The 25,295-nt window shown below is 56.3% G+C and overlaps 2 protein-coding genes across 2 annotated transcripts in view; both read right to left on the reverse strand.

Annotated features, from left to right (window-relative positions):
- The window catches only part of KIRREL1 (kirre like nephrin family adhesion molecule 1), a 122,418-nt gene extending 116,862 nt beyond the window's left edge, over window positions 1–5,556 (reverse strand). The window contains 1 exon segment of the mRNA XM_048483923.1: window positions 5,304–5,556. Within this exon segment, the coding sequence (XP_048339880.1) occupies window positions 5,304–5,361 (58 nt within the window). The 5' untranslated portion in view covers window positions 5,362–5,556.
- Window positions 5,557–13,829: 8,273 nt separating this feature from the next.
- LOC125426096 lies at window positions 13,830–16,134 on the reverse strand. The gene is made up of 3 exons (XM_048484236.1): window positions 14,465–16,134; window positions 14,079–14,250; window positions 13,830–13,926 (listed from the first exon to the last, which is right to left on the reverse strand). The coding sequence occupies exons 1-3, from the start codon at window positions 15,306–15,308 to the stop codon at window positions 13,830–13,832; spliced, it is 1,113 nt and encodes a 370-aa protein (XP_048340193.1). The 5' UTR covers window positions 15,309–16,134.
- Between the last annotated feature and the right edge of the window lie 9,161 nt (window positions 16,135–25,295).

The raw sequence follows: 25,295 nt of genomic DNA on the forward strand, positions 1-25,295 counted from the left end.
GAGAGAGCTCTGAGTGCCACCTCTGGCACCCGTGCCATAGGTTTGCCATCACTGAACTGGAGCAGCGGTTCTCAACCTGGGGGTCGGGACCCCTTTGGGGGTCGAACGGCCCTTTCCCAGGGGTCGCCTAAGACTCTCTGCATCCGTGTTCCCCATCTGTAAAATGGATAAATGTTAGGGTTGGGGGTCACCACATCAGGAACTGTGTTAAAGGGTCGTGGCATTAGGAAGGTTGAGAACCACTGGGCTAGAAGCTTGCATTCAACAAAAGCATCACGGTAGGAGGGGCAGGTGAGCCATGCGCAAGGGACCCTTCCTGTGGCCTCAGCCCTGACGGCCTCAGACCCAGGAAATGAGGTCGACTGTGTCCTCAGGAACTGGGGTCCTGCAGGGGTGGAAGGTGCCCAGCTGCCCCCACGCGGGTGGCACGCTCCGTTGGCACCGAAGCATTTTCCAGGAGAGCAATTCTAGGCTAGAACAGGCTTGACAGGGAAAAGCAACAGAGGCAGATGCGCCGCTGATTGACAGATCCGGCAGCGAGGCGGGAGCGGCCAGGGAGGCAGAACGCCAGATTGGGGGGGGGGGCACCCTCCAGCTCTCGGTGGGAGAAACAGCACTCGGCAGCTGCTCAGGGGTCGACCTCGCAGGGGGTCTCAAAGAGAAGCTCTCAGGTTGAGCCCCAGAAGGTAACTCACTGCAAGCGGGAACAGAGAGGGGGAAGGGAATGGCAATGGGAGGGACAAAGCGGGGGGCGGGAGGCACAGTACTCTGCATCCCGGAAATGGCTGCCCCACGTTGAACGGCTGGTCTGTTCCGAGGCACCACGCGCCCCCTCCCTGCTTAGCCTCCTTTGGTCCAAAATGCACCCTCTCCGGACAGCAGCCGCGCTGAGATGCGCAAAACAGACTCAGCTTTACTTGACGGTGGACAGAAGTTGCGGCGGGGCTGGGGGAGCTCTCTAGCCCCCAACAGAAGCTGGGACAGAGGCCGGATGCTGCTCCACTCCCCAGTCCCAACTGCTGGGCACCCTTCGTCACCCACGAAGCTGCCTCGTTCTGGATCAGGCCCTGGGGGCCTCAGAGTCCATCACGGGTGCCCACCTTGCTTGTGGCTCTCCACGGTCTCAGGCCTTCCGCATCACCCGATCCTTTCAGCAGGAGATGCTGGGAACGGAATCCAGGGCCTTTTGCACATACCACAAGTGCTCTGCCACGGAGCCACGGCCCCTCAGTCTCGTCCGGCCACGCTGAGTAACTGAGAGCTGTGCTGTGGGACCAGCCACTCGTGGATTCCTGCATTCCACACATCCTGCCTCCCTCCAACAGTGGCAGGCCCAGTCCTTCCCACGGCAGGCCTCAATCTTGAACTCTGAGCATGCAGGTTGCATTAAGTAACCAGGGCTAACAGCCACGGACAGGGCAGTCCACGAGCCAGAACCTGCGTGGCGTCCCCTCCACGAGGCTCCGCAGCAGTGAGTTCCACACCTTAACACTGTACATAGTCTGAAGGAGATCCAGGGATCATTCAAGCCAGTGTGTGACTCTAGAGCAGGGGTGTCCAACTCTGGTGCTTCAGATGTTCATGGACTACAATTCCCAGCAGCCCCTGCCAGCAGGGGCTGATGGGAATTGTAGTCCATGAACATCTGAAGTGCCGTTGGACACCCCTGCTCTAGACCCAGGAGTTGGTGCTCAGCCCGGGAGTCAGTGAGGACAGCATCGCAACGAGGCTCCCGGAAAGGGCGGCCCCCTTCAGTTGGAGAGGCTGGGGACCGAACCCTGAGCACTGCCACGTGCCACGTGCCACTCGGCCTCTCCCCATTCCTGCCCGTTACCACTCAGCCCCTCCAGACAGAAGGGAGGGAGTTCCCCCCCGGCTCCCACCTTCTGCCCCTCGCTGACCACCACGCGGTCTGCTTCACGGGGCTTCAATAGGAAACGTGGGGGTCCCATTTCATGCAGACGGTCGAACTGGCAAGGGTCCTGTTCGGGGAAGGAGGGGGCTCAAACCCTGCTGGGGGGGGGGCAGGTGCTCCGACTGGTCATTGTGCCAGAAGATGGACCTGATCCAAGAAGACTCTTCGCCTGCTCACCGCCTGGAGCCACACATGACTGCTTTCCCAGAGAGAGCGGCCTTTGGGTCCCAGCCATTTCACCAGGTGGGCGCAGGCAGGCAGCCCTTGACTCCGGGGGGGCGGGGGGCACGTCATTCCAGCCGAGAACAGCCCAGAGGCCACCAACAAGGAGACCCCGTTCTTTTTCCCAGAGCAGCAGGGCAGAAAGGGTGGCCATCTAGTCAGGACAGCTGCAAAGACAAGATGATTGGGGGGGGGGGGGAATCTGGAAACCTTTCTGTCCCCCTCCCCAAGCAACAGAATTCAGGGGCACCAATTCAAGGCAAACTTTAAAAAGTGCTTCTCCACCAATGGCTACTTGTGAGATTCGCTGCCACTGGCTTGGCTGAACAGGGGGGGGGGGGCGCGAGGGACAGTCCAGAGAGCTGGACCCAGCAAAGGACCTCGCAGTGGGGAGAAGCAGTGGTTTGGGGGGGGGGTCTGTGTTCTCAGGCCCAGCTTGTGGGCTTTCCAGGGGCATGTTGTGGGGCAAAAATGTGGATGAGGTAAACTCACCTCGGCTGGACTCAGCTGGGCAGACTTTAGGGGCCCCACTTGCCCCTTGCTGGGCTACACTTGAAGTGAGCTGGGATGCCAGATACAGCTCCACCTCCCATCCCAATGCACAAGAGACCCCCCCCCTCCCACCCCGCCATTCACACACACAGAGAGTTTCCCTTCCTCTCCCCTCCCCTGGCAATTAGCTTTCATCTTTTCTGTTTTAAATTTCCCCCACTCTTCTCCTGGAAAAGGGAAGATGAAAAATAATCCACAGAGAGAGAGAGAGAGAGAGAGAGAGAGAGAGAGAGGCTCAGAAAATGAATGAATATTTCAATTTGTGACACAATTGCGGAAGGAACCCTGCAGGGCCGGGGGAAACGGGCAGGAGGGGAGAGCGGAGAAGAAGAATGGCTTTCATTTAGATAAAATACAGAAAATTATTTAGCGAAAAATGAAGAATGATGAAACTCATTCCGCCTGCTGGAGCGCGCCCCCCCCCCCTCGCTTTCCAGCCTCCTTTCCACCCAGCTGTGCCCGACCCGGCCCTCCCTTCACGGACAGCCCCCCCCCAGCTCTCCCTAAAAGCACTGGAGGGGGGGGGAAGCCACTGCTATGTTTGAGATATCAAGATACCCCCCCACTCCTAGACAACCACTTGGAGGACATCCATCATCAACACTCTTGGGGGACAGAAGGGGGTATAAGGGGGGGCAGAGCCTGGCTTGGGAGGACCTTCTCCCCTTTCTCTGCCCTCTCCAGGTCGTGCCCCCAACAGGGGCAGAGGGTGGTCCAAACTGAGCCCCTGAAGGCAACCAGCTATCCTGGCCCACCACAATCCAGGGGCCGGTTGGGGGAAGGGGTGAGTTCCTTGCAGGATTGTGCCCAAGGAGGAGGGGGGCAAAACACACCCAGACTGTCCCCCCCAATCTTCTCATGACATCAGAAGAGGGCCACTGTCCCTCCTCTCTTGGGGCCCCTCCATCAAGATCTCCGCAAAGGGGGGTGGGCAGAAACGGGCCGCCTCTCCCCCAATCTCGCTCAGGTCCTGCCTGACTCCACAGCCGGCCCCTCCCTCTATAATTAAAAGGAATGTGGCAGCTGAGGAGGGGCGGGACTTAGCCCCCCCCCCCGCAAGTCTATTGTACCCTCCGGAGCCAATGAGGAGCCCCGCCACCTTCCTCCACTTCCCCCGTAATTTGATATCCCCCCCCCCCTCTTCAAAGGACGGTTCTGCATACGAATCGGGCTCGTCTCAGACAAAACGCTGGAAGGCACGGGGGGGGGGGGCTATCACAGGCGGGGCTTCGTTTACCTTTCGGGGCCGACCCCCCCTCGCTTTAACCTTCACGGACAGGTTCAGAATCCCTGTGCCCTGCCCCAGATCGACTGCCTCTGACCAAGGAGGCTCTACCTCGTTGACTGGAACGTTCAGCGCGGCCGCTGCCCGGCCCCGCCCAGGCGAGATGGCACTGGGGGGGGGGAGGGTGCCCTCGGGGGTGGAGGGGAGACCAGCGGCCCAGGCACCCGTCACGGCCGGGCACGGAGAGTCTTGCCAAGAAACGCCCCCCCCCCGTTTGTCACGGGTCAAGTTTCTAGACCTCATGGTGGCAACAGCGAGGAATTCCGTCGGCGCAACGCCAGGAGAGGGGGGGCATTCCTGACCTCTGCAGCGCGGGTATAGTCCGGGCCCCCACCAGGGCGATGCCCCCCCCCCAAGTTCCCTTCTTGCAAAACTGCTGCCCCCGAGGCCACCCTGGCAGCCCCTGCCGGCGGGTCCCATCTCCGGAGGGAAGCTGGGGTGGCCGGGTGGGGACCCCCGACTCTTCGGCTGGGGCGCTCCTTCCCCCGGTCCAGACCCCAAACTGCCGCCCCCCCCCCCACGCATGCCAGTCCGAAGCTCCCCACAGCCCTTACCGGCCAAGAGGGGCCGGAGACAAAGCCGGGATTGCTCCCCGGCGGTGCCTGTTTCTAGCCTGGGTTGCCCAGCCGCTGATGGCAAAGGCGGTGCATCCCCACACCCAGAATCGTCACCAGCCACAACACTGCCAGCCCCCACCCCACCCCCCGCCACTCCGGCCGTAGGGGAGGTTTCTGCCCCATCGATGCCCCACGTGCTGGGCTGCCGGAGAAAAAGCGCCACGTTCCAGCCACTGCCCCCCCCAACTCTTTCGCCGCTCCCCCCCCCCCCCGTAAGGCGGGCTGCGCGGGGCGGGGGGTCCACAACACTCGCGCACCCCAGCCCCCTCCCCGCCCCCGCCCCGCGGCCCGGGCCTCGCATCTGCAGCCGACCGGGAACTTTCCCCGGATCCCCGAGTCGCGGAGGGCAGAGCCCCGATCCGCCGCCGCCGCACTTGCACGCCCCCCCCCCCTCACCCCAGCGCCGCACAAACACCCGTTGGGAGTCCAAACAACATATGTGGGGCGAGGGGGGGGAGCGATCGGGGCGTTCTGGCAGGCTCCGCTCCCTCCCTCCCCCCGCAGGAATCCGCCCCCTCCCCGGCCACTCCGGCCCCCTCCCGCAGCGCCCCGGCGGGACCGTCCGCTTGAAACCCGCCCGGCCTCGCAGCCCAGCCCAGCGCCGCCCGACCCCCCCTCCCTCCCTCCCTCCCCCCCCCGCCCGCTCCTCTCTCTCGGCTCTTGCCCGCGGTGGGCGCCGTCGGGGCGCGTCGGAGGAGCAGCTCCTACTCACCCTGGGCGAGCGCAGCGCCGGCTCCCGAGAAGACCCAGAGCGCGGCCAGGACCAGCATCGCTCCCGGCGCCCCCCCGGCCACGACCCGCAGCAGCCCCGCCGCCGCCGCCGCCGCCTCTCGCGAACGGGCGAAAACAGCGCCCGGCTGGGCTGGAGCGGGAGGGGGGAGGGGAGGGGAGGGGAGGGGGCGGAGGCAGCCGAGGAGGCGGGCCGGGGGCGGCTTTGCGCGCGGGGCCTCGGAGGCCGCCGAGAGCCGGGACTGGCGAGCGACTTTGGCGGGCTCTTCGGGGCGCCCCCCCCCCCGCCTGCAGCCCGCACAACCGGGGACCGAAGGGCCGGCGCTAGCCCCACGCAAGGGCTGCCCGGACCGCCGCGCTCTCCCGGGACGCCCTCCCCGCCGATCGGGGCCCCCCAGGGAAGCGCACGTCCAGCGGCCCTTCGACCCCCGCTCGCTCCGGCCAGCCTGCAGTGGGCGGAAGTTGGGGGGAGGCCCGCAGGCTCCAAAGGGGGTGCGGGGGGGGGGACGAGAGGCGCCGGACCCCCCTCCTCCTACTCGCTCGGAGGCGTGGAGCCCGAGGGAGCCACCCGCGGCGGACCGGCTGGACTTGGTGGCGGCCGCCGGGCTCCCCTCGAACTGGGTCCCGGGGCCGCTTTTCTGCTCCGGTTCGGCCACGAGGTGCTGCCCGGGACTCCCCCCCCCCGAAAGAACTTCCGAGAAGCCCACCCCCCCCCCGGACGGGCACCAGGGAGCGGCGGCTTCTCTGGGGGTGGCCTCGTCTCCATGGTGACGCGGAGTCCCCCCCCCCCACGCCCCCGCCCAAGCATCGAGAAGGTGGAGGGGGGGCGAGTCCGCGGGGCGCAAACTTTGACTCTCGGCCGGAGCCCGCGAGGGTCCGACGGCTCCCTGCTGCCCTCTGGCGACCAAGGCCCGGCATCGCCGTCCGCCAAGGCGGCCTCTCGCTCCGGGTGGCGTTTCCGTGGTCGAGGCCGGCCGTGGCCGTGGACAACTGCGGGACTCCTCCGGTGGCCGAGCGGCGGGTGGGCGCGCACCCGAGGGGGCTCAACGCCAGGCCGGCCATTGAGGGTCGCAGGAGATTCGTGTGGATTTCAGCCGCGGAAAACGAATATGGCCCATGCTACGGAAATGCCCTTTTGTACAGGGCAGGCCTCACGACGACCCTGCAAAGTAGATCAGCACCATCATCCGTGTCTGGCGCGTGTGGGGTGGGAAGGCCCAGTTCACCGGGCCAAATCAGGGCCCAGCCGTGGGGTGACCCCCAATCGTGGGACTATATGGAGGGCCATTTTTCTAGTCAAATAAAAAGGGCCCTCCCTCTCTCTCTGCTGCCGCCACGATTTCTCCTGCTTTGCCTCCCAAAAGAGATATCTGCCAGTTCCTGGAGTTTGGGCCTGAATTTGGGTCACTGATGGACCCGATCCTCCTGCTCCCCAGCTGACAACTCAGGAAGGGGGAGGGGTCACCTCTGATCAGCTGTTCTTTTGTAGCTGGCTCCTTGGTTTTATTCTCACAACAGCCCTGAGAGGTAGGCAAGGCCGAGAGTGTGTGATGGGCCTGAGGCCACCCAGTTTGCTTCCGTGACAGAATGGGGATTCGAACTCACATCCCCCAGTCCCTAGTCGGACTGTAGTGGCTGTGCCACGTTGGCTGTCACCGGCTGACGGGGCGGCCAGCAGAACCGGTCAGCAGAAGGGGCTTTGCTGAGGCTAGTGGCCAGGCCCTGCAGCTTGCCGGCCACCTCTGCCCAGACTGCCCCAGTTTCGCACCCAGCACGGCCCAGCTCTGCTCCGGAGTTCTCACCTCAGCCCTCTGTGCAGGGACCGGCGCGCTAGTTGTCGCGAAGACTGAAAGACTGCCTCAGTTGAACCCGAGAGCTGGTGAAGTGAACTGGTGCTCGCCTGAAGTGACAGCTGACTTCCTAGAGAGAGGGGGAGAGAGAGGCAGATGTCGCGTCCCGCTGGAGCTTGGCGAGGCCCACCAATGGGCACGAGCTGGTTTGCACACGCCGCTTGGCAACTGGGGCACCGGCAGGGACTGGCGTGTCCAAGCAAGCGCGTCACCGGCAAGTGCTGCTCTGTGGGTTTCGGCGGGGCCCAGGCGGGCCAGATTCCCGTTCGCTGAGTTGCTTTTGCAGAACAGCCAGAAGCTCTTCTGCCCTTGCGTGGCGGACCGTTTGCACGCATGGCTGGCATGGGTGGTAGAAGAGGCCTCAGCCGGCAGGGAACACCTTGGGGAAGCCGGCCTCTGCCCTGGAGGGGGTGGGCCTGGGGGCACAGCCCGTGGGGGCCTGCTCTCCTCTGCCCTGCCCCCTGGGAGCCCTCGCGGAGAAGGCAGGCTCCAGCTGCCCGGGAATCATCAGCAAGGGGAGGGGGTCCCTGAAGGCCGTCAGTGAAGCTGAAGGAAAGCGCTTGTCCTCCGAGGCTGGGCCCCCCAAGCCGTCCAGCTGGGGGAAGCGCCTCAAACAGGTCTGGGGCAAGGAGTGCAGCGGTGTAGGGGGCCGGCGTGGTGAAGTGGTGAAGAGCAGGTGGGTTCTAATCTGGAGAACCAGGTTTGATTGATTCCCCGCTCCTCCACCTGAGTGGCAGAGGCTTGTCTGGTGAACCAGATGTGTTTCCGCACTCCTGCATTCCTGTTGGGTGACCTTGGGCTGGTCACAGTTCTCTCAGGACTCTCTCAGAACCCCCTTCCTCACCAGGTGTCTGTTGTGGGGAGAGGAGGAAAAAGGAGCTTGTAAGCCACCTTGAGTCTCCTTACAGGAGAAAAAGGGGAGTATAAATCCAAACTACTACTCCTCCTCCTCCTCTTCTTCTTCTTCTTCTTCTTCTTCTTCTTCTTCTTCTTCTTCTTCTTCTTCTTCTTCATGTTTAGGTGGAATCTCTTTTCCTGCACCTCGAGCCCATTACTAGGTGGGGCGTGTGACCAGAGCTGCCCTTGGCAGGACGGGGTGTGTGTGCTTAGCTGGCAAAGGGATGTATGACAAATCAAGCGTTGCCCCCTCTCTGAGTCTGTGGCAGGGGTTGTGTCGTGCCCCTGCTTGGCCCCCCCTCTTCTGCAGGGGGTTCCTGCCACCCTTCTGGAGCCATCCTGGAAGATCCAGCGGCCCAAAGGCAGGAGAAAACGGGTCTGCGCTTGCAGTTGCTGGTCCCCTCTTTGCCCTCCCCCTCCTCCCCCTCCCCCTCAGAAGGAATTCTGGGCCACCACCGTGGTCTCCTCTTTAAAGTGCATCAGCAAGCAGCAGGCGTGTGGCGTGCTCACATGGAGGGGGGTGTGCGTGGTTCTCAGGCAAAAAAAACCGGAGAAGGCATTAAAACCAACAGGGATGAGCTAATTCATCAAAAGGCAGCTCTGGAGCCAAGCAAACCTCTTCCTCCTGGAGGGGGTGTGTGTGTGTGTGTGTGTGTGTGTAAATCCTGCAGGGCCACCGGTGGCCAGGAGCGAGTGGAGCCCGGAAGCCCTGGGCATGCAGCTCAGCCCTGACCCCCCCCCCCCTTGACCACATCTCCTCAAAGAACTGCCCCACCCCCGGTAAAAGGAGGAGCCCCATCCGAGCCAGGGTTTCCACCCAACTCTCCTTCATGCACAAGACGAACATTGCATTGTCAAAGGCTTTCTCGGCCAGAATCACTGGGGTGTTGGGGGTTTCCCAGGGGTTGTGTGGCCGTGTTCCAGTAGCGTTTCCTCCTGACGTTTTGCCTGCATCTGTGGCTGGCATCTGCAGAGGGTAATTGCATTTATTTGTAGGGGCAATTGAGGGGATTGCTTAGCGCCCCCCCCCCCCAAGGGAAAGGGCCAAGCAGAAGCCACTGGCTGAACAGCTGGGCGATCTCACATCTCAGCAGGCAGAGCCATTGGGGGGGGGGGAGGAAGTGATGTGCTCAGAAGAGCCATGGGGGTCTCTCCTCCCCTCCACACCAGCTTTTCTTCTAAGGAATTGGCACTCGCCACAGCAAGTGGCCAGCATCCGGTGGAACCCCCAGAGACACACACAAGCTTGGCGGGGGGGAGATCTGTGGCCAATAGCAGGCGTCAGTGCTGGGGAGGGCTGCCAGGACCTGCCCCTCTGTGGGTCTCTTGACCCGAGAGGGGATCAACTGGCTAACAGGCCTGGATGGGGGGCTACTCTGGTGGTCAGTCACCTCCAGGGCACGAAAGGGTAGCCCGTTCTGCTTGTGCCAGTAATTCTGGCCTGCGCCAGCAGAGGGAGCAAGAGCTACCTGCTCACTCCCCCTGCTGGAGGGAACCTGCATTGGCACGCCAGAGTGGAATTAGCTCAGCGACAGGAGCTGGAGGGGTGGGGGGTCATGGGAGGGGGCGTGTTGAAGCTGGAGCCTGACGTTCCTTCTTGCTTCTCTCTCATTGAACCACCGCATGACTGTACCTTAGAGTCAGGGGCACCGATTCCCTCAACTGCTGCTGCAGCTTAACGCTGTCAGGTAGCACTGAGGCCCGTCCCTGCCCTGGGTTTTGTTTCAGGGAGGGTGCGGTGCAGCTGGGCACCCCAAGAGCCAGTGCGGTTTTGCGGCAGGGCCATCTCCCGCCAGTTAGGCCTGCCGGTTCCTGGAGCCACCCGCGCCCCTCTTTGGAGCGTGCCGCTGATTCGTCAAGAGCGTCTGTTGTTTGCCTCGCGGGCTCTGCTCTTGGACAGAGGTGCTAATATGGCAGGCACGCCGTCGTGATGGATTAGGCTCGCGTCCTTGTTAACACGCTGTTTTCTTCTAAATAAATAATTGCCCCCAAACTTCCCTTCAATTATTGAACAGGACGCAGCCTTGATTTGGCTGTTCCAGCGCGAGACCAGCGCCAGGCGCTCTTGACGCTACCTCTTCGCTGGCCTCTGGGGGATTGAGCCTACTGCGGAGAGACGGGGGAAGAAGAGGAAAAGGAGGAGTTTGGATTTATATCCCCCCCCTTCTCTCCTGCAAGGAGACTCAAAGGGGCTGACAATCTCCTTTCCCTTCCCCCCCAACAAACACCCTGTGAGGTAGGTGGGGCTAAGAGAGCTCCAAAGAACTGTGACTAGCCCAAGGTCACCCAGCTGGCATGTGTTGGAATGCACAGGCTAATCTGGTTCCCCAGATAAACCTCCGCAGCTCAAGTGGCAGAGCGGAGAATCAAACCCAGTTCTCCAGATCAGAGTGCACCTGCTCTTAACCACTTCTCCACAGTCGCTGCAGAACACAGGACTGCCCAGAGATCCTTCCCCTCCCCATGAGGAAGGCACCCTTAGCGGCCCCCCCATGCCAGTTCTCCGGTGTGGGCATCCTCCACGTTCCCTCCAGGCCTACCAGTGGTGGGATTCAGCCGGTTCGCACCGCTTCAGCAGAACCGGTTCTTAAAATGGTGCTGGTAAACAAACAGTTGTCAAATTATTTGAATCCCACCAGTGCAGTGGTCTTGCCCAATCAACCCCGGCTCTTGCGTGTGTTTTCTGGCTAGCCCTGACGACCGAACCCCTGCATAGAAGTGGCACATGCAGAACGGCGACTCCCTCCATTATTTTTTCTTAAAAGGCACTAGTCCTTGTGGCAATTGTGAGCCCGGGAACATCCGGTGAGCTGGGCAGAACCGGGCGGGCGGAGGCGAGTGGAGTTCTCCGAGGCCTCCGGGGAGCCATTTGCGGCTCTTGAATGAGCAGGTGCCGAATGAATCATGCCGAGGAAAGGCGACAGGCGGCTCCTATTTGCACACCGCTGCGAAGTGGCTGCAGAGCACAAAGCAGCTCTCGGGGGCGATGAGGTCTTTTTTAAGGAAACGAGAGGAGGTTGGGCTGTGGCGTAGTGGGGGAGCCGCTGGGTTTGCATGCCAAGGGCCGCAGGTTCCATCCCTGTGAGCAGACCCAGTGAAAAGGGCCAGGCAGGAGGGGTTTGAAAGACCCCCCCCCCCGAGAGAGACCCTGGAGAGGAGAGGCCAGTCTGAGCAGCCAAGACTAGCCTTGAGGGTCTGGGTCCGTAGAAGGCCGGTTCAGACACTCACACCATCAGAAGGGCCTGCAGGGGGCCGTGAGCGCCTTCCCCAAAGACAGGATTCCTTCTCGGCTTTCTTGATGATGGTGGGGGTGGGGGGTGGAGGAAAGTGTGGTCAAGTCACAGCTGACCCCGCTGGCTTTTCAAGGCAAGAGACGTGTGGAGGTGGTTTGCCATCGCCTTCCTCCTCCAAGCCGTGTGACCTGACTCACTTTCCAGAGCCACCCGGAACGGCTGGCTGAGCGCCCACGACCGAGCTCTTAAAGCACAGGTGTCAAACTCGCGGCCCTCCAGATGTTATGGACTACAATTCCCATCATCCCCTGCCAGCATGAGGCTGGCAGGGGATGATGGGAACTGTCGTCCATAACATCTGGAGGGCCGCGAGTTTGACACTTATGTCTCAAAGCTAAACGTTCCCTCCCACCACCTGTTTTTGGAGGACAGCTAAATCCACATCCCGTAGCTCAGTAGACCAACAAGATGTTCAAAGCGTGAGTTTTGGGGACTCCCGGCTCCAACGCCAAAAATCTTGTTGGTCTCTGGTGTGCTGCTAGATTTGAATGGAGCTCTCCTGTTGCAGACCAACATGGCTACTCTCTGGGCCTTTTGGGGGTTTTTTTGTGGGGGGGGAGAGAAGGAAGCTTTGCTTTGTTCCTTCTATACTCTTGCCCATGAGCAAGCTCCCTCCCTCGCTCGCTCGCTCTCCCCCTCCCTCCCCCCATTTAGATTTTAATTTGCAGCCTCTCGCATGCGGAGTGAATGCCTCTTTGTTCTGTGGCTAGGTGGAAAGGTGAGCAGGCATAAGATTATTTTCCATTTAGACGCAAAGTGGTTCTGCCAGAGAAGTCCACCCTGCGAAGAGAACAATGTCTTCTCTGGAAGGGGTCACGGCCGGCCAGCTCTTGTGCCTTTCTGGGGGTTAATTCTGGGGGGAGGGGGGTTGCAGCTGAGACTCCCTGGCAGGCAGCTCCCTCGCCAGGCCAGCCGAGAAGGGTCAGGCTAGGGCTCCATTTGGAAAGGAGACAGGGGAGGGAGGGGGAACCTGATGTGCAAGGCAGCGTGGTTCAAGAGTCAGGGCTGAGCTGCAGGCCTGGGTGGACTTTGTGAGTAGAAAGGAGAAGGGCAGCCCGCCCCCTGCCAAGCCACGAGGATAGATTCCCTCTAGAGGAAAGCTGCATGCGACAGGGTCCAAATTAAGAATGCTAACCCCTGGAACCCAAGCAGGGACATGTGGTGTAGTTGTAGGCAAGATTCAGATTAGAATTATTATTATTATGAATATAATAGAGCTGCCTCTCTATCTAGAGTTTCCGTTACAGCCACCTAGGCCAAGGGGCAAGGGAACTCTTCTCCCCTCAAGCCAGAGGGAAGAAAGAGAGGCAAAGGTTCCCAATCACAGACAAAAGTCTTACTCAGAATAAAAGCAGAGTTTATTTCTAAGCCAGCACAGATCCCACCTAAAATGAGAGCTGCCCCGAACTGGTGGAAGGTCCAGGGTTTTTAAAGGGTCTCTTTAGGGTACATCAAAGCAGAGTCACATACGTTGCAAAAGATTTAGGATTGCAACAAATTATCCCACGTCAAACATTTGGTACAAGTTCCCAAGCAGCGCATTTCTAAACCAAGTGAATGTGAGAACAGTTATCTATTGCATCCTGGCTGCTCCGGCTATCACCTTGTTTATGGTACTTCTTGTAACAACAGTAAGGTCATCAAGTTCCTGAGAGGCCAGGAAAACATGGACGGGGTGTTTAGACATTCAAGTTGTTTATGGCTATCTCTGCATATTGGAAAGGGTTATCTTCCCAATATCTAACAGTAAATTAGCCCTATAGACTGAGGGGCTCCTTGTCTGGGTAATTAACTAAGGAATGTAGTTAGCCTAACCTAAGAGCAGAGGGAGAGATCTATATAAGTAATGCTACTATATTGATATCCTTATATTGTATTTCTTTAAAGCATAATTTCCAGTTCTTCAGCGTTGCTCACAAAATCCCCCCTTTTTAATTGTGCGCCTGAAGGAACCTGAGGGGGCACACTAACTGAACCAGGTTCAGTGTTGCAGCGCTGACGAGGGTAGAGACAATCTTAGGACCCCACTGTGGAAGGCTACTGGGGAGATGCTTCGAAGATTGTTAAGTATTCTACAGTAATGTTTTCTACAGCAATACCATATATTTGTAAAGAATAGTGGGGACAGGGGCGACAGGCAGGAGCTAAGTAGGGTGCAATCCAATAACTGTGAAACGGGAGTTTAGAAGGGGTAGGGAGCATATACATAAGGGCAGCTAAGAAACTAGATCAAAACACAAAGTTAAAAAGCATAAGAAAACTTTAAGTATTAACACAGTTCTGCCTCAGCCTCGTTGGTGGTCCTTTCCAGCGATGTCTTCAACCGGGAGAGTTCTGCGGGCTGTTGATTCGAACACAAAATATAGTTCAGTGTCACAGGACACCGGGTCCCTCGGAAAGGGAAGAACCCGGACTTATGCCTCTACTGAAGACTGAAGACCGTATCTGGAAAATATTCCAACAGGCAGTTTAGATGTGTTCGTTTTCCGGCAAGGTTAGGGCTGCATCAGTGTCGTCCTCCTCAGATTCAGATGCCGGAGGGGGTGTTTCACAGTGGGCTGGCTTTCTGCGGAAAAGCATGCGCAAATCAGATCCCAATTCAGCCGACCAGATGTCCTCGTCACGAGCCGCTGTTTCTCTAGCTTCCACAAGGGGTGGTGCGTCAGCGTGTTTCAGGCGAGTGTGATGGACCCAGGTCTTTACCCCTCCGACTTTCACCGAAGCTTGAGTGGCAAGGAGGACTTGAAAGGGGCCCTTCCACACCGGAATGAGAGGCTCCTTCTTGTAGCCTTGTAGACCCAGTCTCCCGGCACGAAAGGATGCAGCGGGGCAGTCAGTCCTTCTGGTCGGATTTCGTTCAGGTCACGGTGCAGCTGTGAGACTGAGGCAGCTAGGCAAGAAATATATTCGACAGTTAAAGCATCACCCACCCTGGCTTCGTCAGCCAGGATGGGTCGGGATAGAGGGTAGGGTCTCCCATACAGGACGGTTGGAGGAAACGTTTGTCCGTTGGCAGATAACACAGTTTTTTGTAATTGCTTCTGCCTGTGCTCTGACTTTGGCTCCAATAAAATATAGATCAAACCAATTTATCAGACCCTGACACCCAATGTGGGTGCCTGTGTGGAGGTTTTTCAAGATCTGAAATACCAGCCCTTCAGGCACATAGATCTTTCCCTGCTCTGTTTCCCACCATCCGTCCTCCCTGGAGTGTAGTCCATTCCCTTCAGCAAATTTGTTTTCCTTTTGTGTGTATATTGGGTCTAAGTCCTGCACTGCTGGGATGAGAGCTCCTGTTATGGCAGCATGTTCGTGTTCCCACACCTCTTGGGCCCATGCTGCCCTTTCTAAATCCTCCTCGTCCTTTTCTTCCATTTCCTCCCAAAAAGTTTTTCTAGGTCTTTGTAACCTTTCAATGAGGGCTTGTGCAACGGCTTCCTTAGTAGTGTAGTAAACCTGCTTTCCCCCTGCTGCTGCTTTTGCAGCGGTGTCTGCCCTTCTGTTACCCCGGGCCAGGATGGAGTCCCCTGCTGCATGTTCCTTGCAGTGTACAATTGCAAGTTCGCTAGGTCCGTCTATGGCCTCCAGAAGGCCCAGCACAAGCGAGGCATGTTTGATTTTTGATCCTTTAGAGGTTAGTAGACCCCTTTGTTTCCAAAGTTCCCCAAACGCATGTGCAACCCCAAAGGCATATCTGGAGTCTGTGTATATATTTGCCCGCTGGCCTGTTGCCAGGACCAGCGCTCGCATTACAGCCATGAGTTCCGCAGCCTGTGCAGAATATGTAGGGGGCAGTGTTCTGGCTTCTATGACTGAGTTCTGGGTGACAACTGCAAAGCCAGAAAACCGCTTCCCCTCCACCATATAGCTGCTCCCATCTGTCCAAAATTCTACCTCTGGGTTTTCTAGTGGCTGATCCTGTAAATCTGCACGGGCTGCGTATGTCATGTCTATTGTTTCAATACAATCATGCAGAAGAGGACTCTCATCAGGCAGAAGCGTAGCTGGGTTCAGCTTGGTGGAGACTACACATTTTACCCCTGGGCTGTCAATTTGGATGGCCTGATATTTATAGCTGCTGAGTTAACCAGTGGCCCCCTTTCCGTTCTAACATGGCTAAAACTGCATGAGGAACATAGACAGTCAGGTCCCCCCCCAGCGTAAATTTTAAAGCATCCTCTACTAATAGACAAGCAGCAGCTACAGCAGGTAGGCACGCGGGCCATCCCTTAGCTACCAAGTCAAGTTGTTTTGATAAGTATGCTACAGGTCTCTGAGTGTCAGCAAACTCCTGGGTCAGGACTCCCTTTGCTATTCCCTTCTGTTCATGCAGGAACAGAAAAAATTCTTTCGTGGAGTCAGGGAGGCCCAGTGCCGGGGCACTGATAAGAGCCTGCTTTACTGCCTGAAAAGCGTTAATCTCCAGGGTTTCCCATTCTATTTTTGCGAGTTCGGGCCCCGGCAGCATCTCATACAGAGGTTTTGTTAAGGTAGCATAGTCTGGGATCCAGTTTCTGGTGTAACCTGCAATTCCAAGAACTTCCTTAAATCCTTCCTGGTCTCGGGTTGCTTTATTTTGGTTATCGCATCTTTCCTAGATGCTGTCAAAGCTCTCTCCCCCCTTTTTAATTGATAACCAAGATAGAGCACCGTTTCCGGAGTGATTTGGGCTTTTGCCTGCGAGACCCGGAACCCCTCCTGTGCCAAAAAAAAATTAAGGAGAGAAATAGTGGCATGCGTGCATGTAAGGGCATCAGCTGCAGAAAGGAGAAGATCATCAACATACTGGAGAAGGTTAAACCCCTCCGGGGGATCCAAAACCCGAAGCCTGTGTTCAAGAGCAGACCCAAAAAGAGTGGGGCTATTCTTGAAACCCTGAGGCAGGCTGGTCCAACGGATTTATGTTTTACGGCCATCCGGGTAAGACCACTCAAAAGCAAAAATATCTCTACAAGCAGGATCTAGAGGCACAGAAAAAAATGCATCCTTCAAATCAAGGCAAGTAAAATATGCATGATCAGCGGGAATTAAGGTGAGCAAAGTGTAAGGATTTTTGGACGACTGGATGGAGATCCACCGTAATTTGGTTGATGCTGCGGAGGTCATGGACCATGCGAAAAGTGCCGTCCTTCTTTGGGACTCCAATGATTGGAGTGTTAAAGGGAGAGGCGCACTCCTCCAAAATGCCATTTCGCAGGAGGCGATCAATCACCGGCTGTAGCCCAATCCGCACATGTTGTGCAATGGGATACTGTCGGAGACGGACCGGGAGAGAGGTGCGGCTTGTTGATCCAGCACAACCTGGTCCCTCAGAGGGAAAGTTCCCGGCACATACCGGTCAGGCGAGTGCTTCCTGCGCTCTGAGCGCCGGAGAGTGCCAGTAGGACTGTCTGCCAGTCCCTCAGCTGCCCTAATAATTCTAGCTGACTTCTCAATTTCAGCTTGAGTTTCCGCCGTTGCCGCCGCAAGCGCCGCTTCCCTGGCTCTCCTGTCCTCCAGCTCTCGGGCGGCTACTAGTTGGAGTGCTTCCCCCTGCCCCCCTTGGTCGCCCAAAGGGGGTGCTGGGGCCAGATTCTGAGCCTGATCCTGAGCTGGGGTAGGCGGCGGAGTGGGAATCAACGGGACATACGGGCGAGGAATGGGAGGGTACAGCTCATCCGGGGGAGGAGGCAAGATCGGAGCCGAGCAGCGGAAGGGAGGGCCAGTCCCTGGCGCTGCCGGCGGCGGTCTGTAAACCACCAGGGATGAGCCATCAGGAATGGTATAGTTGCCGGGGCACAAGCTGATTTCCATAAAAGTGGCTTTCAAAGCTGCCCCTTGCTGGGAGCGTTCCGAGGTCATAAGGACCTGGTAGAGAGATTGAATGGTGGCGAGATCCAGGGTCCCCTCCGAAGGCCACCGGGCACCTCCGTCCAAATAAAAGAGAGGCCATTCCTTCACACACCAATCAATCAGTTTCTCCCTCTTTCCTCAAATCTTGCATTTGAGAAGTTTCCAATTATGCAAAATACAGGCAAGAGCTGAGTCCTCAGACTGGGGGCCCCCCTTCTCATCCTTTCGCAGTTTGCTAGGCCAAACCATGACGGAATCAGAGGAAAGGGGGGGTTTTCCACACAGTTCTTATCAGCCTGTTACAGAGTAATCAGGAACCAATACTTAACCCGTCTGTAAAAACAAACTAGCACGGGACCTCAGACGTCTAGGCTTTTATCTTAAAGGTGGCCTAGGGGTACCCCACAACACAAAACAAGACGTAAGCTTTATTCAGACCAGACAGAAACAAAACAAACACAGATCTCTACTGCACCTGGCTTCTGTCGTCCGGAGAGGTGTTCTTGCAGAAAAACTGGAGCGTTGTCCCGAAGAAAAAGGGAAGAGGGAAAAAAATAGGAAGCCGGCGGCAGCCCTCCTGAAATCAGCTGGCTGCTCGGATCAGTACAGCACAAAGGCAAAGACACCCAGGCCTAGGACCTGATGAGCCCTGAGCCAAAAGAGGCAGAGGGGCGCGCTCCCACCAGGCCAGGAAAGGGGCAGAGCCAGAGGGCTGTATTTAAATCCGAGTCATGGCACCAATTTGTAGGCAAGATTCAGATTAGAATTATTATTATTATGAATATAATAGAGCTGCCTCTCTATCTAGAGTTTCCGTTACAGCCACCTAGGCCAAGGGGCAAGGGAACTCTTCTCCCCTCAAGCCAGAGGGAAGAAAGAGAGGCAAAGGTTCCCAATCACAGACAAAAAGTCTTACTCAGAATAAAAGCAGAGTTTATTTCTAAGCCAGCACAGATCCCACCTAAAATGAGAGCTGCCCCGAACTGGTGGAAGGTCCAGGGTTTTTAAAGGGTCCCTTTAGGGTACATCAAAGCAGAGTCACATACGTTGCAAAAGATTTAGGATTGCAACAAATTATCCCACGTCAAACATTTGGTACAAGTTCCCAAGCAGCGCATTTCTAAACCAAGTGAATGTGAGAACAGTTATCTATTGCATCCTGGCTGCTCCGGCTATCACCTTGTTTATGGTACTTCTTGTAACAACAGTAAGGTCATCAAGTTCCTGAGAGGCCAGGAAAACATGGACGGGGTGTTTAGACATTCAAGTTGTTTATGGCTATCTCTGCATATTGGAAAGGGTTATCTTCCCAATATCTAACAGTAAATTAGCCCTATAGACTGAGGGGCTCCTTGTCTGGGTAATTAACTAAGGAATGTAGTTAGCCTAACCTAAGAGCAGAGGGAGAGATCTATATAAGTAATGCTACTATATTGATATCCTTATATTGTATTTCTTTAAAGCATAATTTCCAGTTCTTCAGCGTTGCTCACATAGTGGTTATGGTGCCTGACTAGAATCTGGGAGACCCAGGTTTGAATCCACACTTGTGCCGTGGAAACTCACGTGTGCCTCTTTGGGTCAGTGAAATCCAGTTTTCACCGAACTCAGAAGCACCCCCCCCCCCCCATGACTACCACAGATGAGCAGAGAGGCAGAGGCCAGAACAGGAGGAGGGGAGGAGGAGGGGGAGGAGTTGGATTTATGCCCCCCTCCTTTCTCTCCTGTAAGGAGACTCAAAGGGTCTCCTTTCCCTCCCCCCCCCACAACAAACACCCTGTGAGGTGGGTGGGGCTGAGAGAGCTCTGAAGAACGGTGACTAGCCCAAGGTCACCCAGCTGGCATGTTTTGGAATGCACAAGCTAATCTGGTTCACCAGATAAGCCTCCATAGCTCAAGTGGCAGAGCAGGGAATCAAACCCAGTTCTCCGGATTAGAAGAAAAGCTCGAGGACAGGACATAGGGCGGCAGAGCTGCATGGAGCCAGGCCTTGGGCAGCAGAGAAGCGCACCGTGGCGTGGGGGCCCAGCGGACCCTCTTCAGGCAGCTTCAGAGGGAGGTGGTTCTGGGTTCGAGCTTCAGGTGCTCCTGGGAAATCCTGGCCAGACATTTTGGTGGGTCAGATGCCAAGAGGAAGCTTTTTTGATCCCGGGAGCCAGTTCCGGTGATTCTCCGTGGAAGGGCACCATGGGCACTTTTGGCAGCAAGATCCAGACTCCTCCAGTTCGCACCATTCTTTGGCAACAGAAGCACCTATGGTGGCCTCCCCCCCCCCCCGTTGCAGGTAAAAGACCCAGGAACATCAGCCCAAAAGAAGCTTCTAAAGGATGGAGCGAACCTGGTCCTCTGACCAGCACTGCCATTTACTTCCCTGCGTCGGCTGCCGCTGCTTTAATGATCATCGGTGGGGAAATATTTATCCCTGCACAAAGGCAGCTATGAATGCAAAAGACCTTTGCTGATGGAGATTTAATCCCCTGCATGGATTGGGGCGTGGAGGGGCTGAGTTCCTGGGCCGTCGTCACAGGCCCCGTAAAACATATGGCTCACTCAAAGCAGAATATACAAGCGCCTATAAAATATTATAACAAGCTGGGGACCACAGAGGGCTTTTGCCGTGCCTGCAGGGATCTCTAGGTGACTGCCGGGGGAGGCCGGGTCGCTACTGAGAAATAAAGCAAGCAGATTCGAAGCGTAAATTCAGTATTCTGGACAAAAGCAATAAAAAAGCACAGTTAGGCTCTGTCCGTGTGAGTGTGGGTATGTGTGAGCGTGTGTGTGTGGGGGGGGGGGGGTGTCCTCCACCAATTGAACTTGTTGGGCTTGGAGATTCGGGTGCAACAAATATTCGGCCCGAATATTCAGGTATATCTGAATGCTGTACAGATAACTTTATGGCCGAATAGATCCGAATCTGAATTTTACCGAATTTCTAGGGCATTTACCAAGCCTACCTGTGGTGCAAGGAGAGGGTGAAAGCTGGATTTTCTGAAGGTGCCACCCTGCAAATGGGTACGGTGAGCAGGTACTTGTTCGTAGGCATCCTCTGGAGTCACCTCAGGTGATGGGTCAGCCCGCCTGCAGAGGTCACGGAGGCTCCAGCGCTTCTAGCATTTTGCAGAACGGGAGGGTGTTTTCATGAAGGGAACAGGGCAGGGGGGATGGAATCAGGACCAAGGGTTTTTTAGGGTACCCTGCAGGGGTCAGGGACCTACCAGCCCATGGACCTTCCATTCTGTGATGCAGGGTGGGGGCTTTCGGGAGCCCACTGCCTCCACGCTTTCTGTCGGCTCTACTGGGGGGTTGCACCAGAGAGGTTGGGTGGAAGACAGCTGCACATCCTCCTACCCCAGACCATCCTGGACGGAACCACTCAGGAAGATGCTTTTATCCAATGAACAGGACTTGGGTCTAGTCCCAAGCGTACGTTATGTTACCTACTAATTTGGCAAATTAGGAGGGGTAGCTAATACCCCAGAGTCAGAATTCAAAATGATCTGGACCAGGGGTAGGGAACCTGCGGCTCTCCAGATGTTCAGGAACTACAATTCCCATCAGCCCCTACCAGCATGGCCAATTGGCCATGCTGACAGAGGCTGATGGGAATTGTAGTTCCTGAACATCTGGAGAGCCGCAGGTTCCCTACCCCTTAGACAGATTAGAGAGCTGGGCCAAAACAAACAAAATGAATTTCAACAGAGACTAATGTAAGATACTACACTCACGCGGAAAAAATGAAATGCACAGATATAGGATGGGGGACACCTGGCTTGATAACACTACATGCGAAAGGGATCTGGGAGTCTTAGTAGACCATAAACTAAACATGAGTTATTAGTGTGATGCGGCGGCCAAGAAAGCCAATGTGATTTTGGGCTGTATCAATAGGAGTATAGTGTCCAGATTGAGGATTGTAATAGTACCTCTCTGTTCTGCATTGGTCAGACCTTACCTGGAATATTGTGTACAGTTCTGGGCACCGCAATTCAAGAAGGATATTGACAAGCTGGAACGTGTCCAGAGGAGGGCAACCAAAATGGTAAAAGGTGTGGAATCCACGCCCCACGAGGAGAGACTTAGGGAGCTGGGGATGTTTAGTTTGGTGAAGAGAAGGTGAAGAGGTGACATAATAGCCATGTTTAGATATTTGAAGGGCTGTCATGTTGGTGAGGGAGCAAGCTTGTTTTCTGCTGCTCCAGAGACCAGGACCAGGAGTCATGGGTTCAAGGTGCAGGAAAAGAGATTCAACCGAAACATCAGGAAAAACTTTCTGACTGTCAGGGCTGTTTGAAAGTGGAACGCACTACCTTGCAGGGTAGTCAATCTCCTTCGGTGGAGATGTTTGAACAGAGGCCGGATGGCCATCTGACAGGAGTGCTTTGATTGCATGTCCGTGCATTGAAGGGGTTTTGGACTTGATGGCCCTTGGGGTCTCTTCCCACTCTATGATTCTGTGATTCTAACACGCTTTGCACAGGGTCAGTCCGCGTGGCCTCCGAACAGGGGAGTTAATTGAGGGTGTCCACAAAATTATATAACTAGGGAATCCAGACCCATGCTTTCAATAGTTCTGGGGGAGATTTTTGCCTCCAGTTCCTGCGGACAGCTCTCCTGGCAGAGGAACAACCAGGAAACAAAGGAATGGCAAAGAAGAAGAACAGTTTGGATGTATACCCTGCCTTAATCTCTCCTGTAAGGAGACTCAAAATGGCTGACAAACTCCTTTCACTTCCCCTCCTCACAACAGACACCTTGTGAGGCAGGTGGGGCTGAGAGAGTTCAGAGAGAACTGTGACTGGCCCAAGGTCACCCAGCGGGCTTTTTGTGGAGAGGTGTGGGGGGGGGGGTCAAAACTGGTTATCCAGATTAGAGCCCACCACTCATGTGGAGGAGGAGGGAAACAAACCCGGTTCGCCAGATTAGAGCTCACGGCTCTTAACCACGCTGTTAACCACGCTGGCTCTCACCAGGAGGGGGATTCACAACTGCCTGTTTGGGGAGGCAGCTGCCCTTTCTCTGCCACCCTACAAAACTGTGGGAAGGCCCTTTCTGGGCCACAGAGGGGTCATCCCAGACTAGGGTAACTGGTGGTAGTTCCTGGATTGGGACCCCCACCTCCTTGGTGTCCTAGGCTCTTTGTGCGTTTCCTCCTCCCAGCACGAAAGACTCTCACAGATGGCATGTTGTGATTTATTGGGTCCTCCACAGCTCTCTCTCTCTCTCTCTCTCTCTCTCTCTCTCTCTCTCTCATACACAAACAGACCAGGGCTTAACAATTTTGCCTTTTCCACTGTCCTAATTCCTGAACCAGCCGGTGTTGAGTGATTTCCCCAGGAGGGCGTTTAGATGGGAGCTGGAGTGAGTAATTGAGTGGGCGCCCGAAGACGGCACCGGATTACTTATTTATGGGAACGCCTTGACAGATCTGTCGCTCCATAATTTATGGCCCTCAGCGTTTAGCCTGGGTCGCCAGTAAATAATTCACTTATTATAAACTAAGGGATGTTTTATGATCTCCTGAATTATAGCCTCCTCCTGGATCTCGGGAGCTGTAACAGTGAGCTCTTGGCTGACAGCCCTGTAGGGAGCCGGGGCTCTCTCACGGGATCCCACACAGAGCCGGGGATCACACACGGGAAGCACTCCCCCTGCCCTGCCCCGCCCCCTTTTGCTGGATACATCCACCTCCCATGAAACCAGCCTCTCAGGGGCAGCCCCAGAGTGGGGGGGGGGGCGTGCTTCAGTGGAAGGGGAGAGCCTCAGAGCGGCATGCAGGAGGCGCTGGGCTCAGTCCCCGAAGGAAGGCCCCAACCCTGAAAAACGGCTGCCGGACAGACGGAAAGGCCTGGCTCTGGCCCAGGCTGTAGGCTCAAATGGTCTCAGTTCTGTAGCGCTGCAGATTATGCAGCCTGCCTGGCTCCCTTGGTCCTCTCCCAAGCCAGCGTGGTGTAGTGGTTAAGAGCCGGTGCACTCCAATCTGGAGAACCGGGTTTGATTCCTTGCTCTGCCCCTTGAGCTGTGGAGGCTTCTGTGGTGAACTAGATTAGCTTGTGCACTCCGACACATGCCAGCTGGGTGACCTTGGGCTAGTCACAGTTCTTTGGAGCTCTCTCGGTCCCACCCACCTCACAGGGTGTTTGTTGGGGGGGGGGGAGGAGATTGTAAGCCCCTTTGAGTCTCCTACAGGAGAGAAAGGGGGAATGTAAATCCAACTCTCCTCCTCCTCCTCCTGAGCGCTGGACTCTGATTTGCTGAACTGGATTTGTTTCCACGCTCCTACACATGAAGCCTGCTGGGTGACCTTAGGCCAATGGCAGCTCTGTCTGAACGGGGCTGAGAGAGCTCCGAGAAGCTGTGACTAGCCCCAGGTCACCCAGCTGGCGTGTGTGGGAGTGCCCAGGCTAATCTGAATTCCCCAGATGAGCCTCCACAGCTCCGGCGGCGGAGCTGGGAATCAAACCCAGTTCCTCCAGATTAGATACACGAGCTCTTAACCTCCTACGCCACTGCTGCTCCTTACAGTGAAGAAATGCAGGGTATAAAGACCAATTCTTGTTCTGTCCTTCTCTGCAGCATGAAGCTTTCCCCCCCACCCCCGCACCCCCTGCGCTGTCCCTTACTGGTGCCCAGAGGTCCATGGGCAACTTCCCATTTCGGAGACCCTGAGCCAGATACCCCAAAAGAAACACATGTCTAAATGTGAGACACCCTTTGAGTTTGGGCCCCACAGGCCCTCCTGCCCCTTCCCCCATCCTGGCCCTACTGACACCCTTGGTGGGTGGGGGGAGATGCCAGTGGTCTAGGGCAGGGCAACGTTGCTCCTTTGGTGACCAGCGTCCCTCTTTTCTCCCCGCTCCTGTGCCTTCTGGCTCACCGCAGGAGTCCTCCGTATCTCATTAACAAAAACAACATCCGTGTAATAATGGCTTTCATTAGGGCAACCAAATTGCCATCCGTGCCGGCTCCTGAGTCCATCCCAGCTCTTAATCGGGGTGGACGGCACAAGATTGGAAAAGAGAGAAGGGCGGGAAGCTGGTTCCTGCGGCCGTGGCGTTGAGCTCAGAGCCCGCAGGGACCCCGAGGGGAGGTCAAGCAGGTAATTTCTGTTGGAAGAAAGGGACTATACGCTGTTTCCTGCCTCATCCTACAGAGGGGGTTTTTACTAGCGAGCTAGTGGCTAGATAGGGACTTAGGAATTTGTCACCTTTACTCTATCATGCTGAGTCTATCCCTTTGATGTAGACTGATACTCTTAGGGACTTCCTCCCTTGCTTCCGCCTTCTTTCCTCCGACACACACACTCCTCCCTTTACTCTTACTTTCACCATGCCTAGGAGAGAGGATGTGTCTCCTACGCATCCGCCTCCATCCAGCTAGATTAGACTAGATAGTGAACCTGTCTCTCCACCTTTCTATCCAGAATGGAGTTCACTAATAAATACTCTTTTTATTAGATAAGAAACTACAAATGACTCTGATTTTCTTTTGTGTCTGAAGTTCTCTCTAGCAAGCTCAACCACGTGTTTGTACCCAGGTAAGCTTCCCTGTGTTTTAGCCTCTGTGCCACTCTGCTAATTTTCAAGGGATACACACGCACCAGGTGTGGATCTTCCAACAATTTCCACACCTGCACTGCCTGCAAATTCTCCAGGAAGCTGGATCCAGCCCTTAAATGTCCATCTTTGTTCTTTCAGTGAATTACAGACATCCCCCCAAAGTCCCTGGGAATACAGACCCCCACATGGGGCTCTGGGCTGCTCTCAGGACCCAACCAACTGGTGGGGGCCACCACAGGTCATACTGAGGCGCGAAGGTCCCAAAGCCCTCCGGGGCCTGGCTTGGCTCGGGTGCTTATGCAGGAGGAAGAGTTCATTCTGCCTTCCTTCCTGGGCCACTTTCCGGAGCCGGAACGGCTATGGAATGGGGGCTGGCTGATTGCCTCATGTGAGCCCCACATGCTGTCGTCGTGGACGGATTCCCAGAGAATGCACCCCACCACATCCTCAACAAAAAGGGAGCAAGCTTGTTTTCTGCTGCCTCAGAGACCAGGACACGGAGCCATGGGTTCAAGGTGCAGGAAAAGAGATGCCACCTAAACATTAG

The sequence above is a fragment of the Sphaerodactylus townsendi genome, linkage group LG01 (assembly GCF_021028975.2).
Source record: "Sphaerodactylus townsendi isolate TG3544 linkage group LG01, MPM_Stown_v2.3, whole genome shotgun sequence".
Taxonomy (NCBI): domain Eukaryota; kingdom Metazoa; phylum Chordata; class Lepidosauria; order Squamata; family Sphaerodactylidae; genus Sphaerodactylus; species Sphaerodactylus townsendi.